This window comes from Caloenas nicobarica, chromosome 17, assembly GCF_036013445.1.
Source record: "Caloenas nicobarica isolate bCalNic1 chromosome 17, bCalNic1.hap1, whole genome shotgun sequence".
In the NCBI taxonomy this organism is placed as follows: domain Eukaryota; kingdom Metazoa; phylum Chordata; class Aves; order Columbiformes; family Columbidae; genus Caloenas; species Caloenas nicobarica.
In genome coordinates, this window is record NC_088261.1 from 3,717,301 (window position 1) to 3,735,806 (window position 18,506).

Here is an 18,506-nt window from a genome sequence, read left to right on the forward strand (position 1 = left end):
ACCTTGAGAAGGGGCGTCACATCATGACATACAGAACTCTGGCTGTGCCTTTTCTTCTTCCAAACCTACCACGATCCAAAAGAGAGCCTGCAGCAATCCTAATCCGACAGGACCGCAGGATGATGTGGGGCTTCCTGGAATGCGGTCGTCACCCATAGAAACATCCCCAGATGGCGCCTTCTTTGAGTCAGATACAGGATGCAAAACAACCTCCCTATAAATACACCATTAAATGGCAGGGTGCCTTTTCCTCCTTCATGGTTTTGCATAAGATCTCAAGCTAATTCCTCTGATTCCTGTTTCAAAATTAAGCTGATACAGGACCAACGCAAAGCCACTTATTCTTTCCAGGCTTAATGATTTATCAGGAACCACAGAATAGCCTATAAAGAATCAAAATACACAAATAAACGCAAGACCAGATCTCATCTCTCCTACCCTCATTCCAGCCTTGCACTGATTTAGTTTGCTTTTGTCACGTTACACTTAATTTACTGTGATATCAACAGACATAGATTCAGGCCCAGGAGTTTAGGTCAGACTTAGAGGTTTAAATCCTCTTGGGCTTTCCCCCCAGCTTTCATGGGAGTCAGGCCACTGTTCTAGCCAGGGAATAAAATCAGCCCACAAAAGTGCATCGTAACAGAGCCCTTTCTGCGCATCTGGTTTTAATAGCTTACACAGAGGAAGGGGAATGTGCAGCTTGCTGGGAAAGGAATCACTGCCAGCGGAGAGGTCACCACAGCAAACCAGAAACACGGAGCTGCTGGGGGAATGCAGAAACCCTGGTATGCGCACACGCATGCGCACACACGTTTGCAGAGTACACAGAGGTAAGCGCTTGCACTTCCAGTTCAGAGAAGGGAGAAGCAAGGCAGAAAAAAAAAATACAAAATCTGCCCAAATGTTCACTTGTCAGTGACGGCATCCCGAGGTCAGTAAGGGGATCATGTCACTGCTGTGCACCAGCCAGCAGAGCTGGTTGTGACGCTTAATGAGCACGTCACCACCACAGTTTCAAACCTGACAGCTCTTGGGGCTCAGGATGAAGCCACCCACAGCAGCACAGGCAGAATAAAAGAGGCAATTTCATTTCACCTGCCAGCCTGAATTTTCAAAAGCAACATGTAATCCTCTTGCCTTTTGAGGCTTTTATTTGATGGAGCAAGAAGGAATTTTGCAACTGCTCAGTATGTACTTTACTGGTGAAAATGTCTCTGATAGTGCCAAGTTTCTCCTGATAGGAGAGACACGTCTGTGGAAGCCTTAAATCTGGGAAGAGAGAAGTCAAACTCTTAGCTACAAGGTGACATTTTAAGTTAAATCAATAGTTGTAATTTAATAATATTATCAAAAATATTCATAATTATAATTATTATGGAATTACAGGTGATATAAAAGCGCAGTAACTTATGGCAGGAAAACCAAAGACTGGAATCTGCTTAAAGAGAAGGCAAAAGGAAGCATGAGGAAGAGGACGTTCTGAAAAGATGGAAGAAAACCACATTTCCTAAAATGTGTATTCTCTGTTCACCCAAATGTCCATTTTTACCAAATACTGAAAACCATAATATTGTTATGATTAATATCACACTTTCTGTATACTGTAAATAGAAGATCCAAGTCTCTTACATGTGTCTGCAAGTTAATTCCAGCATTATATCTGTAGCCACCCTAAGGGGCAGCAGCTCAAAATCCCCACGGGAGGAGGGGAGCCTGGAATAACCGCACACAAGGGTGAACCGCTACAATTCTCTCCAAAACAACAGGTAGGCCAGCACTTCATTTGAACCTCACAAAAGCCACATGGTTAAGGAAAAACTGCTTCTTTTAAATGTCTGCTGTTGCATTTAGGAAAATATCAAGTATTTTTGCAAGGCGAGGTATTTTTTTCATGCAACTGTTACATAAAACCCACAGTAAAGGGATTAATTTTAGCAGTTTCATTTGTTATAGTTGTACCTCTAGAGACACCAGCCAGTGCACAATCTAAAATACAAGTATTTTTAAATATAATTCCATGTCAAAAGTCGGCTTATAGCACTGGAGACTCAATTAATTTCCATTAGAGCATTTCTGTAACTACTAGTCTTACATCATCATACTTAAAGGCTCCTATCTACGTACTTCTCAAGTCTTTGAAGGAACCATCCACTTCTTTTATTCCTTAAATTGAAGTGTACTTCTAGCTGCTGTCTCCCTTTCTGTAGGATTCCAGCCTGAAAGAATGCTCCACTGACTATCAAAATAGCAGCAAAATAGGAAATCCACCGGTAATGCTGCAAAACTCACTTTTGTGGAGAAACAGTGACATCCAGTGGCCAGTCAGTGAACCCGAATTCCTGCTGCTGAACAGCCTCGAGAGGAAATTCTTTTAAAAAGAGTTGCAAGCTCTCACTTGTGGAATTATAGCCATTCACTTACTATTTGTACCAAAACAGTTAACAGAAATGTGTCCAATTTAAAAACTCAAGTCCCAAATAAGACTGGTTTTGATGATGCACAGTGTTCCATAGATATAAAATTGTGCAGTCAAGGATCCTGGAAGACAGCTGCTACGCAAAGCCTTTGGAACTGCAGACAAGACTGCAAAAATATTGAGGTATTCCCAATGATTCTCTGCCTTAACCCTCACCTTCCCTATAGGATTACGTTTTCAGGCAGTTGCTAACAGAGCAAAACACTAAATGTATCCATACCCCAGTAAAACAGGGTTATCTCATTTGTCGTCATAAACCAGATAGAAGTATGGTTTTAAAAAGCATAGAAGACAAACCCTGAAATCTTGGATTTTTTTTAAGAGAACAGACTGGAAATCAACTGAAGATACAAGAATAAAAAAATAATAGTAATTTAAAAAAAAAAATACCCACACAAATTCCAAAACCAAAGGCCAGTCTAAAAGCTCAGTTTGCAGCAGGATTAAATGCCATTATCAGAATCTGTTGTCAATGTAGGAGCATTAGGATTATTCTGTTTTAATACCATATAGATTGTGACTAAAGCTTATTAAATCCTTATTTCAGTTATGAATAGTTGTCTCTAAGAAGACTGAATAGAGGTGCCACCCCATTGTAAGAAAATGCTGTATCTTAACTGCATCAGTCCTTCATATTGCCTGATACCACTTAGTCTTTCATTCATAACTTCTTCAGTGTAAACAATGCAAGCTATGTAACCTCTATTTACAATTCCTTGTAATTTATATACATTTCCCTAATTCATTAAGATAATTGGCAAAGAGTTTTCTTTATTAATGAAGAAATCCCTTGCAGATATCCCTTCCAGCTGGTGATGGCCACCCCTCCATGAGCTGGGGATAACTTGGAGGAGCAGCCTGGATAACTCAGCTCATCCAAGAGGAGCAGAGTCCAGCCCAAGTCCAGCCCAAGTCCCCATGGGGACCCACCCAAGGTACCTTCACCCAGGTAGTGCCACAGCACAACAGCATCTGGGGACTTCACTCCTTGTCCTCTGCATTTAGGAACGTGCTGTTCTGGGCCGTTTCTAGAAAGACAAATACACAGCTCATTAACGTTCAGCACAAGGCTCATCTAAGGCCAGGAAAACCCACACACGAGCAACATTTGTGCAACAGGTCACATCTAGTGAGTGACTCTGGAGACGGGGACCTGCCACAGACAGACCTAAACCAGCAAACTGTGCCCGCACGACCTGACCAGTGTCTGCAACTGTTACCTTACAGCATGGCTTAATTATTAGAACAACTTGAAAAAGGACATCTCTTAATTATCAACCAGAGAAGATAAAGCAGCTAGTTTCATCATGCAGTAAATCACCAGCAGAAAAAGTAATGTAAATTTATTCAGGGCTGTATCTGCTCTGAATTGCTCAAGGACTTTATACACTAACAAGCAATGAAACACCCAGGAAGTGACAGAATCAGAGGAGGGTTGGAAGGTCTCTGGAAGTCATTTTGTCCAGCCCCCTCTCAACCAAGGTCACCCAGAGCTGGTTCCCCAGCCCCACATCCAGATGCCTTTTGAGCATCTCCAAGGGAGTCTCCACAACCTCTCTGGGCAACCTGCCCAGGTGGCTAAACTGGAAAAAGCAGAAATCCAGGAAAGGCAAAGGAAGCTATTGCAGAAAAACTCAAGTAATCTAAGGAAAGTATCTCTTATGGTAGAAACAGCATTTACAAAACTTCAGATTTCTCCTAGCACAGCTATGTGTAGTGTATAGTACACAGAGTAGCAAGCCCTGGTGCTCAAAAAATAAACAAACCACGACCATGGTTCTAACCATCAAAACTACCTTGAACTTTGTTACAATGTACAGTTTTCTATGAAAACAGCAGTAGAACTTTTCGGCCATGATTACATCCATGCTAAGGCAGCACTGCTAATGCAAGTGCATTACTTACCCCAGACACCCAGTAACGTTAAATTGAAAGCTGAAATTCAAGAGGAACCAGGTTTCACAGCAACATTGCAGTGGACCAAAAAAAAATAATCCACTCATATGGTGCATAATTCAGAGTTATCTGTAAAAATAAGTGCACCAGCACAGAAACACTGTGCACACAGCATATGGATGCCAGGAGTTCCACTGCAAGTTCAGCAGCTGTCAAAATTAAACAGATAAAGACATAAACCACCACTATCCTTACTACCTGGTGAAGTGTCTGTAAAAGGGCACACAGATTACTGATTACATCCACCTTTTAGGACCCATCACTACATAGCTGAACATTCTAACCCCTCCTCTCTGGAGGACTTGCCTTAAACCACACCCCATTAAAAAAAAAAAACCACAAACCAAACAACAAGCAAGCACCCCAACACCAAAACACACACAAAGCCCAAACAAAAGAGACACAACCCAGACTTCAGGCAGAACTCCCTAGGTTTCAGCATTTAATGATGTTTAAAAAGGTTTTTTTTACTGAGATCAAACCAGGAAATTGATAATACTGCTCAATCCTGTACTACTATTCAGTATTTAAGTTTCACTGGACCCAATGTATTAGGGCAGCCTCCCCCCACCCCAGCAGTAACTGCCACTGCCTGGGCCATGCCCAGATCTTGTGTTCCATGATGTTCACCCAGAGAAACACCCCACAAACCACTCCTGTTTACCCCCACCCACTGAAGCTCAAGTCACTCCCAGCAGCATCAGATGCTGCAGCTGTTCACACTCACCCCACAGGATGAGTCAATTTAAACACCCCACAAGCTGCAGCAAACCCCACCTCACTGCATTGACATTCCCAACCCCTAATTTGGTTTGTGGCTTTCTGGGGTCTTTAACAATTACCCTTCCTGGAAACACAGTTGTGATAAACTGAAAAAAAGAAATACCATGGTATTAGTGCTTAATTTAAGACTTTAATCCAGAACCAGAGTTCTCATTATACATGCAAAGAGGCTTAGACTGCCATGGAAGACAGTCAGTCAAAGTAAGCAGGTCACTTGAACATACCAGTTATATCAGCTTGAACAGAGACAGACAAGTTGTAATGTGCAACAGAAAACTTTATTAGCATTTCAACAAACAGTTGTTCAGCAGTTACTTAAGCTTGCATTCACCTTGCATTTAACTTAAGACATTAAAGAACTACAGTGCAAACACAAGTGCTATTGGCAATCTTGTTGTCAAGCAAGATGCACAATAACTTAACAGCCACCCCCCCTCAGGCGCAGCACCAGGTGCAGGGTGGATTCCTTCTGGATGTTGTAGTCAGACAGGGTGCGCCCATCTTCCAGCTGCTTGCCAGCAAAGATCAGCCTCTGCTGATCAGGAGGAATGCCTTCCTTGTCCTGGATCTTGGCCTTGACATTCTCAATGGTGTCACTGGGTTCAACCTCGAGAGTGATGGTCTTGCCAGTCAAGGTCTTCACAAAGATCTGCATCCCACCCCTCAGGCGCAGCACCAGGTGCAGGGTAGATTCTTTCTGGATGTTGTAGTCAGACAGGGTGCGCCCATCTTCCAGCTGCTTGCCAGCAAAGATCAGCCTCTGCTGATCAGGGGGAATGCCCTCCTTGTCCTGGATCTTGGCTTTCACATTCTCAATGGTGTCACTGGGCTCAACTTCGAGAGTAATTGTCTTACCAGTCAGGGTCTTCACAAAGATCTGCATGCCACCTCTCAGGCGCAGCACCAGGTGCAGGGTGGATTCCTTCTGGATGTTGTAGTCAGACAGGGTGCGCCCATCTTCCAGCTGCTTGCCAGCAAAAATCAGCCTCTGCTGATCGGGAGGAATGCCTTCCTTGTCCTGGATCTTGGCCTTGACATTCTCAATGGTGTCACTGGGCTCAACCTCAAGGGTGATGGTCTTGCCAGTCAGGGTCTTGACAAAAATCTGCATCCCGCCCCTCAGGCGCAGCACCAGGTGCAGGGTGGATTCTTTCTGGATGTTGTAGTCAGACAGGGTGCGCCCATCTTCCAGCTGCTTGCCAGCAAAGATCAGCCTCTGCTGATCAGGAGGAATGCCTTCCTTGTCCTGGATCTTGGCCTTCACGTTCTCAATGGTGTCACTGGGTTCAACCTCGAGAGTGATGGTCTTGCCAGTCAAGGTCTTCACAAAGATCTGCATCCCACCCCTGAGGCGCAGCACCAGGTGCAGGGTGGATTCTTTCTGGATGTTGTAGTCAGACAGCGTGCGCCCATCTTCCAGCTGCTTGCCAGCAAAAATCAGCCTCTGCTGATCGGGAGGAATGCCCTCCTTGTCCTGGATCTTGGCCTTGACATTCTCAATGGTGTCACTGGGTTCAACCTCAAGGGTGATGGTCTTGCCAGTCAGGGTCTTGACAAAGATCTGCATGTTGAACTGTAAAACATACGGAAGTTTCAGCTTTAGCTACTTAGTAGAAAACCAATTTTAAATGATTTCTAAATGAAAAAACTCCTGCTGCTATTTTACACTGCTTATCAGTACAGATTTTTTAATTAAAACTTTCTACAACCACCCCACACTTAGCACTAAGCCTCTTTTTGAGACTCACCACACTACATTCCCATAACGAATCCCTCCCGTCCCCTCTCCCCGGTCGGCTCCCAGCCCCCCTCGCCCCCCTCCCCGCGCTGCGGCAGCGGCCGCGCCCCCGCCGCTCCCGGCGGCCAATGGCGGCCCGCGGCGGCCCCGGCGCCGCGCTGCCCCCCCGGCCGGTGACGCACCAACCGGCTTCCGGAAGAGCGAGCGGAGCCCCCGCCATTTCCACCGTAACGCAGCCTCCTTCTTATAAAAAAAGGACTTTATTCCGCCGCCAACCCCCCCCCTAGTTCTCAACAACACGGTTCACAGTAACGCAGACCTCTAAACAAATCCCTCCTCCCCCCACCCCCCCGACCAAGAAATACAGCCCAACAAGAACCCACCCCCACCTTACACCTGCCTGCCCGTAAAAATCGTCCCGTTTTAGTTTCGATCTTTCCAACCGCCCAAACCTCTCCCACCCATCAACTCACGTCTCTGGCCCTGAACGCTGCTCGTCACAAACACCCGCCACACTCCGGTGCTACCGAAATCTGCTGTGTGACGCAGCCCCGCCCGTATTTATGCGGTTCCTGACAGACAGGCCACGCCCTACCAAAGATGCCGTGTCCATCCGCCTCCCAAAGTAGTCCCAAGTAAAAGACCACCGTTGTGAAAAATATTTACCTTTCTCCCCCTCCAATCGCTCTTCCGGGGGCAAAGGGGTCCTAGAGTCTTAGTGTGGGAACGTCAAATCCTTAAAAAACTGGAAATTTCTGAGTGCGCGGATGGATCTGGAGGTGCGGTGAAGCGGTTAGTGGCAAGACCTGGAAGTTGGGCGTTGATTGGTGCAGCAGTAAGAACGGTGGGTGTTGATTGGGTGATCCGGAGGAAAGCTACAGAAGGGCGGGGCTGGGCGGCTGTAGGGAAAGCTCTGGAAGATTCGGGTGCTGCTCGGCGCTGATTGGTGCACGGTGAGGTCAGCGCTGTTGCTAGGGGGGAGCCGCCTTGCGGGGGCAGATTTCGGCGGGGAGGGGGCTGCGCGCATGCGCACTAGTGCTGCTGAGCAGGGTGAGGGCGCCCGGAGCCCCGCGGAGATGCAGACGGGGCTGCTCGTGGGGCGGGTTTTTTTATCCCTTTTCCAGCCCCAGCCAATGCTCCTGGAAGAGCCTGGCATGAACACGGGGGTTACCCTTGCTGCCAGCTTTTTGTTGTTGGCCCCCCCAGAGATACCAGCACATCCAGCCGACCCCAGGGGAAACGTTTATGGCTGAGCCTGGAACAGTCTGTAGGGCCAGTCCCGCGCTGTGGGGCTGGGCGGAGAAGCTGGGAAGAGCGTGAGTTAGAAAAGCCGGGGAAAAAAAATATTAGTTAGAAATTCATCGAGCGTTGGTGACCCCTGGCGTGTCACGCGTGGCGCAGGCGGAACGTGGCCCTCGTCAGGCGCCCATTTCCTGAGCAGCCCTTTGCACCCGTTTCAGCTGCCGGACAACTTAATGCTTTAATGTGAGGTTGCAAAACAAGCCCTGTGATGAAATGCTGACATTTGAAATTCAAATGGCTGTTTGCTTGCCTTCGGGAAGCCTTGATTAAGTTATGGCACAACTTCCTCCTGTGAACTGATGTGGAAATGTGCTTTGTGTTAATTAAGCTTGATTACACCTTTCAGACTGGCTCTCAGCTCATTTTATGTTGTATCTGGAGTACACAACCTAGAAAGTTTTTAATGTGGTAGTGTTCTATCTGCTGCTAGCCCCTTCCGTGCAGCCAGACGAACCGTCCGCTCACACAGCAGGAGCAAACCCATGAACGGCAGGATTCAGTACCCAGCTACTCTATTTCCCCTTTTTAAAAACAAACAAACAAACAAAACCCACAACAATGAAATCCTTTTGCTTTCCGTTCTTCTAATAGGCTGTGTGTCTGCTAGCACCTCCTGGTTTACAGCAGAAAGGAAATAAATCATACCAACAATAATTCACAACGTAGAAGAAGTAAGAGAAGAAAAGGGTAACTGGAAAGTTCAGAGACAGCCCCATGGCAACAACCAACCTTGGAAATATTATTTGGCTACCTAAATTTAGGACAAAAGGCAGGTTTAGGCAATATCATGTTTGTTTTCTTTATGCTGCCGATTTTGCTCAGTGTTTCCAGTAGGTTCGTTTTGTTTGCTTGGTGCCAGGGTGACTAAATATTTGCTCCAAGGCTGGCCTGAGGGTGCTGTACAGCCCAGGCACTGCTATAGGAACCATCCCCCCAGCCAAACAGTACCATGGAGTCCTGGGAGGAAGGGCACCAGTAATTAATATTTACATATGTGAAAGGCCATGTCTGCTGAACTGGAAATTAACCACAGGCTAATCTAGAGACCGGCCTGTGTTTGAGCACATCAGACTTGTATTAAAGATTTTATTGTGCATGTCTTTGTTTTTTAATGTCTCTCTAGATTGAGAAGGGGAGATTTTTTTTTTTCTCCTTTCTGTGTAAACCAGAAAACACAGGAGCTCTCCCTTGTTTTTTTGTAAGTATGACTAAATCCCATGACTATACTGCGTTCACTATTGTTGTTTGGTTTAAGTATTCAAAGCAACAGATCAGAATAAAGTCCCAACAAGATGGGTCTGCCATGGGTAGTTTTTTAAATACCTTTTTAATGATGACTCCTGAAAACTTCATTGTTCAGGGAAATGACGTTACCCAAAGCAAGCACAGGACATGACTGCTGACATCGAATGCAGACTCTATTTTAAAAACAATTATGGATTAAATTAATCAATTCTATGTAAAAAGCCTCATTATTTTCCTCAGTTATCCCTCTGTCAAAAGAGATGAACAAAATAGTTCAGCTTTGTGCACACAACTCCAGGGCCTAACAGAATTAAACTAATCTCCATAGCCTGTAGGCAAGATAGTCTACAGAGGCCACCATTAGCATTTTGCAGCATTCACTGATTGGATTAATTTAATTGTCCTAACTATTAATCTATGATAGCCATCTACATGCCTGTACAGATCCCACCTCTTTTGTTTTGGGGGTGGGCTGAATACAGAGAGCTGCTTAAATAACCTATTTTCCTGTCCCTTGGCTCTCTCTGTGTGGTAAACTCGTGCCCTGAACGTTACACATTTCATATGTGCATCAATTCTTTATACTACTTCAATGATAATTATTATCAAGTTGAAACGTACTTCTTTTTAAAGTCAGAATGCAGTGTTTATATATTGTGGGCCAGACTGTGCGATTCTCACACATTACGTGTACAGAACAATCTCCTAAGCTGGAGGTGATTGCCTTGTGATTTAATTCTACTGAATTTCAGCTTTACCTCAGAATTTCTTTAGAAGATAATTTAGTACTGAATTTGATAAAAAGGAGATCCGTTTATTCTGAAATGGTGTGGTAACTGTTGTGGTTGTACAAAGCATATGCATTTAACACACATCCTGCTCTTCCTCCAGTAGCTCTTGGTGAATAAGAATCATCAAGCAGCTGACTGTGAACTGTATGAATAAATGCAAAGCTGAAAAAGCAGAAATCTCTATCTTGTGACTTGCCTGACTGCACAGGTGGCTCCAGCCTTTGCCAGGGCACGGGGCCTGCGGTCGGGAACGTGTGTTTCTTTCCAAGTGGTTTCAGAAGTGGGTCACTGGGCAGTAGTACAAAGCAACCTACTTTCAGAAGAGAAGCATCTGGGATCAAAGAAATGTTTCCAACGAATCTTTACATTCTAGAACACAATCTGGGTCTGTTTTTTATGTAAACTAATGCCCTAGCAACAGCATATCATTTCTATGTGAGCAATGTCAAATGAAACAATCTGTTTATCTTCGGTTACAAGGGTTTAACTTGGGACAGCCAGTCAGGCGATTCAAGTATGTGCAGCAAGTTCAGTTCTGTTCCTTTGTTCAGATAAAAATAGGGCTACTTGCCACAGGGAAATAACAATGTATATATTCCTATCTCATAATATTACTCATACCTACCTTAGGTCACTCTGTGTATGACACAGGGTAATTATATTTATCTATTTACAGTTGTGGAGATAAATATTTTCTCTCCAATCCTGTAACATTGCAATAAGGCCCAGTGTTTGCTGAAGTTCCAGCCACACGACAAACAGAGCTGTGGCATGTTATTGCTTGTCCTTGTCCTGCCAAGCTGAAGGGTTAGAAAAATACTGAGTCACAATTCAAAGTACTGTGAGATTGACTGTGATGTTATGAGATTACCAAAAAAAGACAATGGAGTTTTGTTTTTTAAAACTTATGCTAAAAAGACCTTAAATAAACAAAGCTTATAATAAGCTACCAACTTCAGGAGCTGAAAGCTTAAGAAATGGATATCCAGATTTGTAGTAAAAAGGGGGAAATGAGCAATACTCATTGTCTCCTTGTTTGTTTAAAGCATATTTTGACTTCCCAGGACACATGCGATACAGCTTTAGGATCTGTGCTGCCACAATAGCAAGTCTTTCTCTGTAGGTTTCAGTGACCCAGAGGAACATGTGGCAATTCCCTGTGCTTATGATGTAAGGAGACTTCTAAAGGGCACCTTATAAAGACGCCATCAGCCTAAAATCACAGGGTTGTGTCTGCATGTTATGCCAGTGAAAGCAACAATTAATAACTAGGTCTATTCTAAAAATTACTTGTCTGCATCTTTCCAGTCTGCCTCCTGCCTGTGAGTCTCCTGGATCTGATCCAAGCTGCACTGCAGCGCAGGAGCTCCCTTTGTTCCCCTTCTCGCTGCCTCTGAGCCGCTTTAGCACGTGGTTTCTGGGGTGAGGCTTTTCAGCAGGATAGCAAAGAAGCACCTTGAAAAACAGAAAGAAGAAATAAGTCCTAAACCGCTGTTAATCATCGTTAGTATGTTTCAACAGAAGCTGCCTAACAGTGAACAAACCCAAATACTGTCAAGGCCATTCGGAATAGCCTTTGTCCATTGGCCCCAGGGTGATATCTCTGTATTTTGTCTTCAGATCCAGCTCAGATCCTGTGATGGTGGGGAGAATGTCCAGAACGCTTCCCCCTCCACAACAGTAAGACTAAAATCCAAGCACTGACGTTTTTCACCGTAGCACAACTGTGTAAACTACCTCAATTCTTTTAAATGGGCTGTTAGCTATTACACTACTTCTAGTTCCCTGCTTATTAGATGAAGAGCATCCACAGTTCCTAATTCTCTTTAACCCACAAACATGTAGCTGCTTTCAGTGCTGCTTTTTGGATGAAAACGCCCTTACAGACTCTCAACGCGGGCTGCAAGCCAGGGCTGCAGAGCTGAGTCATTGTTACACAAGCAGAGCTGAGATGGCACAGAAAACCACCTTTGTACTTTTAACATAAAAACACGTCAGCTGTTGAACTTCGAATATCACAAGACACCTAAAGAGAACAAACAGTAATTTACTGGACTTTTCCTCTCGTCTGTCCCGTCTTTCTGAATAATTCTTCCTTCTCCATTTTGTCTCAGAAGCTCCACAGCACAAGCATTCTTCGCCAAGCTATTGGCTTCTACTAAAGTTTGGCAAACATTGCATCAGATTTGGAAGCAATGTACTAGTGAAAGCTGTTAACTCTTCGGGTGCTGGGAAACACCTGCTGCCCAGGTACACTGACAATACAGTAAGAAACCACTGAAATTGAGGGCTTGCAAATCAGAGTACCACTGAAATTTACCATCAGCCAGAGATCCACTATAAAGCTCTTGAATTGGTTATTTCTGTGAGACCCAATTTTGGGCTTTAAGAGTCCTCTGTAATAAAATATGAAACAAATGGAAAAGGAGGAAGAATTTATTTCCTACAGCCTTCTGAAACAAAACTGCATTTTGTTCTTCCATTTTTGTCTTCCAGTTCTTCATTCTGAAATGTCACAGGGGAGCAGAATGTAGCTTCTCAAAACGCTATCTGCATTTAAAATATGCTGAACTAATTGTGGAGGGGCACAGAGAGTGACAGATGTGCAGATATTACATGGACTGCATACTTACTCCAGTTTTCTCCCTGGAATTGCTTTTTGGGAGTGTACAAGTGTCTTCTGTCCTGTAGAGAGGAGGTCATTTGTTTGAACTGATCACTAACAAGCTCCTAAAATATGTTCTGGCTTTCAGTTTAGTGCAGTTCAGTGTTTTTATCAGACCGTGTCGGCTGAAACCTGCAGCTGCTGCTGGCCGTACGCCCCGCTGAAGGCAAATGAATCCACGCTGCAAACTGCACGGGCTCAGTTTCAGCTCATGGTCTCCAGTTTTACCTCAATGACTCTTCCTCCCAAAATACAAGGTGACTAACATGAAATGTAGTGTGACTAAAGGTCTGGGAGTGGCTCAGATCAGGAGCTACAGACGAACATGTTGGCATGGGCCAGAATTCATCACGTATGGTGTTTTAAATGGTTCCATTAGGATGAGTAACCAGCACAAAGGTTCACATGAGGAGTAACAGGAAACGTAACTCAGCGCCCTTTCCGATGAGGTGCTGAGCCACAGGATTGTCACAGAGGTCCTGGTATGTGCCGTCTCAAGAGGCGGCCTACACACTGTAGTAGGCTGTTTTTAAAGCTGTTTTCCAGAGCAGAGGGTGCTGATGGCTGTTTCATCACTGTCCAGTTGCTTTCCTTTATTCCTGGCCGCGACATGACATTTTGGTGCCTCTTGTACCCTAGGACAGACTGGCAGCTCACTTGTTTACATCGTTCTCTGTTCCCTTTCTTGAGAACAGCAGGACATTGAGTCCTGTTGAAAATACAAACTCTTGATTGTAACTCGAAATAATTTTCCAGTCCTGTAACACTGGACACAAAGATACAAAGATTCATCCCTAGAGTTATTTTTTTTTCCCCCAACCAAATGTGACTTGGACACCTACAAGTTTTGAACTTCTCCCCTGCATTGAATAGTTTTACTTGAGAAACAGCATTGTATTTCAGATGTTGAAGAATAACCTTTTCTAACATATTTACCACTAGAGGAATGTGTTCACATTTTCCTAAGGTTGTTTTTTGTTTGTTTTTTGTTTTGGTTGGTTGGTTGTTTTTGAGGTTTTAAGGTATGTACTATCTTGATTGTTTTCCTTTTGAGGACCTTGGTGACAGAATTTGTGAAAAGTTCTCTAGTGGGAATCATGGTAGAAGCCATTCTCTGCAAGGCTGCCACAGTGATTTCAGGCTTCAGGAAGATCTAAATACACTTCCAAAGGTGCATCCCATACACTGCAGGATTGTTAAACAGCGGCCTTGTTTCTAAATGAGGGTGGGTGCATAGTAGAGATGTGAAACAATATAATTTTAGTAGCACCTCAGGTCAGCACAGCACCTTGACGTTATGAATATGTGAAGCACCGTATCCTTATAATTAAGAAAAAACCTCATGCTTGTGGATAACCGTCATTTTTACCATTACGAGGCGTTTTACAAGCCGGAGGCGAGTCTGCTTTTCTTCGGGGCAACCCGGCTCCAGCGTGAATTCGTTCACGGGCTCGGGGTGCCCCCGCCCCCCCCCGCGCTCCCGCTGCGCCACCGCAGCGCCCCCTGGCGGGCGCGGCGCGGCAGCGCTCGGCGGCGCATGGGGCGAGCCAGGGCGGGCAGCGCGCGGCGGCCCCGGCCGGGCAGCGCGGCCGCCACCGCCCCCGCGGGCGGGAACCGCCGGGGCCGCGGGAAGGCGGCGGGGGGGTCCTCGGGCGGAGGCTCGGCCGGGCCGGGGGCGCAGGAACAGCCCCCCGGGCCCGGATCTTTCGATCTGGGGGCGCAGAGCGGGCGCTGGGCCGCCTTCCAGGAGCGGCACCGGCTGAGCTGCGAGGAGGCGGCGCGGCTGCTGCTGGACGCGTAGTGAGTAACGGGGACCGGGCGGCTCTGCCCGCAGCCCCGGGCTGAGCCACCCTGCCCGGCGGCTGCTTCCGCCTCTTGGCAGCATTTGCACAGCGGTAAACACGGGCTTCTGCAGAGCTGCAGAGAAGGGGAGGGGGTGGCGCGTCCCCCGCACGCACCACGGAGAAAGTGGCTTTTTATGCTGAAGCTTCCTGTGGTTTAGGGCTTTCCCACCAAAAATACCCTTAGGGGCAGCGTGGGGGATCAGCGAGGCCCAGCTTCTCAATCTCCACCCAGTTCCTGTGCTCTTTCTTTCCAGAGCACAGCACATCACCAGTGGGCTGTGAGCAGTAGTTGTACGGGAGTGAAAATCTGAAAGGAAAAGGTTTTTCCTTTGCATTTTGCGTTTGACAGAGCACGGTGACCTGGTCCAGTTGCTCTGGGGAGAGGGGGAAGCACAAGCTCAGAAATTCCTTGATCATGAAGTTCCTCTGCAATGACAATACAAACCAAAACGCATTTCAAAATTATGCAGAATCCACTTATCTCTGCTTTTAAATTGAGGAATATTAGTAGTGCTGGAGCAGTTGTGGGAAAACTGTGGGAAATTCAGCTCCCAGTTTCAAGAGGGTTGTCGAGCGATAATCCCACTCGTTTCTATGTGCAGTTGTGCCCATCCCATGCTGGGGCCCGAGGCAGCATTCTGACCTGGGCTGTGGCAGGGAAGTTCATGTTTTGTATTGCATGCGGAGTGTACTTTACTTAAACTGTTGCTCTTCTTTTTTTTTTTTTACCATTTTAATTAAACCAGAAGAGCAATTGCTGCAGAGGACAAAAGCCGTTCTCTCCCTCACTCTGGCAGGTTAAAATACATTTGAGTGGATACATTTTCTGGTGTTCTGCAGTTGCTCAAAGCAGAACTGAATAATGTAGTATATAGCCTGACTGCTTTCTTGGCAAAAAAAAAAAGGTACAATCACTAAACCTCTCTCTCATTTCTCTTTCCAGTGAGTACAGAGGTTTGGTCAAGCACGCAGGAGGCTGTCACTGTGGAGCCGTCCGCTTTGAGGTCTGGGCTTCAGCAGATCTTCATGTTTTTAACTGCAAGTGAGGAGTGGTTTTTTTGGTTTTGTTCCTTATTTGCATTGATGAATATAAGCTCGTATGCTTTTCCAATCAATACGTTAGAGCTAGAAGATGACACAAGTGCAGAACATCTCTTCCATTGGGTATAGCCCTAATTATGTCCTGATCCATTATGGGATCAGTGCTGGTGATTTCAGGTGCTGCTTCTTTGGGCAGGACTTCAGGTCTCACATCCATGCTAACACAGAAAGTGTCAGGAGAGATCTAACGAGTACAGGAGCTCAGCCGTCTGCCTTATGTTTCCTCTAAGTGCAGTGTGCTCAAAGCACATCAATCCTTTCCTAACTTGGTCTTCTCATGTGACCGTTACATCTCTGACCACACGTGCTTCAAACTACAACAGTGTCTGATTTCAGCAGTGATCCACCTTCACCTGAAACTAGTTTGCTTCTAGCTCATGGGTGAACTTCTGAACCTTACTTTCTTGTTTGCAAGGTAATTAACGTTGGCAAAATTGGTGAAGTCTGGTCTGAAAGATTAAATGGATTTCTCGGGACTAGAGTTTGTCCTTGTTATGGCTGTAGAGAGTTGTATATGTGAAGAAAAAATGGCATATAATGTTTGGTGTATGAGAACACCTTATGGGTGTAGCTGTGTGGGGTCAGGCTGTTCCATGGGTGTGCTCAGCCAAACACTACTGGTATCACAAGTCCACTTTTGCCGCTTACCTCTGTGCTGCTAACCAGGAGCCATTTTAGCTGTCAGTGGAATTTCTGTTGTCAAGAGGTCCATGCTAGATCTGATTGCCGTATTACAGCTTGTCCGCTGCTTCTACAGAGCTCTGCTTTTTCTTTTACAGTTGCAGCATTTGCACAAAGAAACAGAACAGACACTTCATTGTCCCAGCGTCGCGTTTCAAGCTGCTGAAGGTAGAGTAAGAATGCAGTAAGAGCATGGCCATGAACACGAGCAGTATAACACACTGTTATCTTCAAAGATGCAAGTGGCAGCCAGTTTTCTATACTAAGCTTGTCTATGTCTGGCTGGGGGAAATGGCTGAATTTTATGCTGTCGGGTGTGTTAGTGCATCTTGCTTAGTGAGCTGATGTTAGAGCTCTTGCAGTTCTCAGGCTTGACTATCACAGACGTGTATATACAAAGCATAGGAGTTCAGACAAGGAGCATGAATGCAGAACTCTGTATCTCAAGTAAAAACGCGAAGGTGGTATTTTAAATTTTACATTTCTTAGCTCTAGGCCCATAGAAAGTAATTAATACATCTATTTATGTGGAAAACTTACATTGCTTTTCATTTCCTTAGGGTGCTGATAATTTGACAACATATACCTTCAACACACATTGTGCCCAGCACACATTCTGCAAGACCTGTGGTGTACAGAGCTTTTATACTCCTCGTTCTAATCCAGACGGTTATGGTAGGTAGAAAGGGTACGCTGTGGTAACCAAAGTTAACCACCAAGTAGACCTTGGATAAAGACTCCACTGGCTGCTAACATAACAGCAGTGACAGCATGTGTCTTAAGAGTTTGTTCCTAAAGTACTAAACATCTGGAACCGCAGTCTGAACCTGTAGCTCCTCAGTGTTACCTATGATGTGTGGGCTTCTGCCCACAGCAGGTTCCTCATCGGGGCTCCTCAGCCTTACAGCAATAGCTGGGCCGAGCATTTCTCATCCCCTGAGGTGCCCCATCCACAGAGCGGCACAAGCATCTCCCACACTTCAGCTGTGAAAAGCAGGTTTCTATGTGCCCTGTCTTTCTCCAGGAATAGCTCCCCATTGTCTGGATGACGGCACCGTGCAGAGCATCGTCACAGAGGATATCAACGGCAAGGAGTGGGAGAAGGCAGTGAAGGAGCATAAGAGCATCAGAGACATGTCAAAACCCTGACACCGCCTCCAGCACCTGAACGTGGAGCACTGCTAGGGAACTTAGTCTGGGCTTTCCTGGGTGAGGGCTGGCAAAATCAATCTCTACACTATTGTTATGTGTTCTCTGTTTCTTAAATAAATCTTTCTATGCCACCTGTCCTGTTCATTTGTGAGTTTCAGTTTTCAAACTACCTCTGTTCCACAGACCACCCCAGGAGTGCTATTTCCGTACTTTGCCCTCAGCTGTGCTAAAGTTTAAACCACAATAAACAGAGCAAAGTACAAGAAAAAAATCTAATCTTTGCTTTACTGTGTTTCAAGTCTGGTTTATAGAAATGTCCTATATAAGATAACCTCTCGCTTAGGACATAATACTAACTTCCACAGTTTTTTCTCCATTGACTTCAGTAAATTGTTGATGGATTTAAAGGGGATCTGAAAGAGCTTAGCAGACTCAAGTTCAGTAAAGCATTTACACAGGTGCTTAGCTGTATGCAGGAGAGGGGCCACTCAAGTTGTTCATGTGATTAAGTACTGTTTTGCTTAAGCCTGGACTTACTCATGGTCTTAAGGCTGAGTAGGCATACGCTGGCACTGACTCATGGCCAGGGAAGAGAGTTCAACGCTGTCACACTCTTACAGCAATGGGCACAGATTTCAGTACAACCAGGAACTTGTTTGTTGTCTTCGGAGGAGGATGTGCTGACAGCGACAGATCAGGATCTGGCAGTTTGGGCTCTGACCTTGGCTGTGCAATGACCAGCTGCGTAGATCCAGGAGAGATGTGAGCC

At 45.5% G+C, this 18,506-nt stretch overlaps 2 protein-coding genes across 2 annotated transcripts; one reads left to right on the plus strand and one right to left on the minus strand.

Moving 5' to 3' along the window:
* Positions 1-5,474: 5,474 nt before the first annotated feature.
* Positions 5,475-7,527, minus strand: UBB (ubiquitin B). Its single transcript, XM_065646833.1, has 2 exons — positions 7,430-7,527; positions 5,475-6,791 (listed from the first exon to the last, which is right to left on the minus strand). The coding sequence occupies exon 2, from the start codon at positions 6,783-6,785 to the stop codon at positions 5,637-5,639; it is 1,149 nt and encodes a 382-aa protein (XP_065502905.1). The 5' UTR covers positions 6,786-6,791; positions 7,430-7,527; the 3' UTR covers positions 5,475-5,636.
* A 6,962-nt stretch (positions 7,528-14,489) lies between these two features.
* On the plus strand, positions 14,490-17,870 carry CENPV (centromere protein V). The gene is made up of 5 exons (XM_065646839.1): positions 14,490-14,759; positions 15,747-15,845; positions 16,684-16,753; positions 17,146-17,260; positions 17,610-17,870. Exons 1-5 carry the CDS (start codon positions 14,497-14,499, stop codon positions 17,732-17,734), a joined length of 672 nt encoding a protein of 223 aa, XP_065502911.1. The 5' UTR covers positions 14,490-14,496; the 3' UTR covers positions 17,735-17,870.
* The last annotated feature ends 636 nt before the right edge of the window (positions 17,871-18,506 follow it).

Bases quoted from the DNA above. Each gene is read 5' to 3' on its own strand.
- UBB (XM_065646833.1), bottom strand. From the start codon at position 6,785: ATGCAGATCTTTGTCAAGACCCTGACTGGCAAGACCATCACCCTTGAG.
- CENPV (XM_065646839.1), top strand. From the start codon at position 14,497: ATGGGGCGAGCCAGGGCGGGCAGCGCGCGGCGGCCCCGGCCGGGCAGC. The intron at 14,760-15,746 runs GTGAGTAACGGG...TTCTCTTTCCAG, and splicing joins CGGCTGCTGCTGGACGCGTA to TGAGTACAGAGGTTTGGTCA. The intron at 17,261-17,609 runs GTAGGTAGAAAG...GTCTTTCTCCAG, and splicing joins TTCTAATCCAGACGGTTATG to GAATAGCTCCCCATTGTCTG.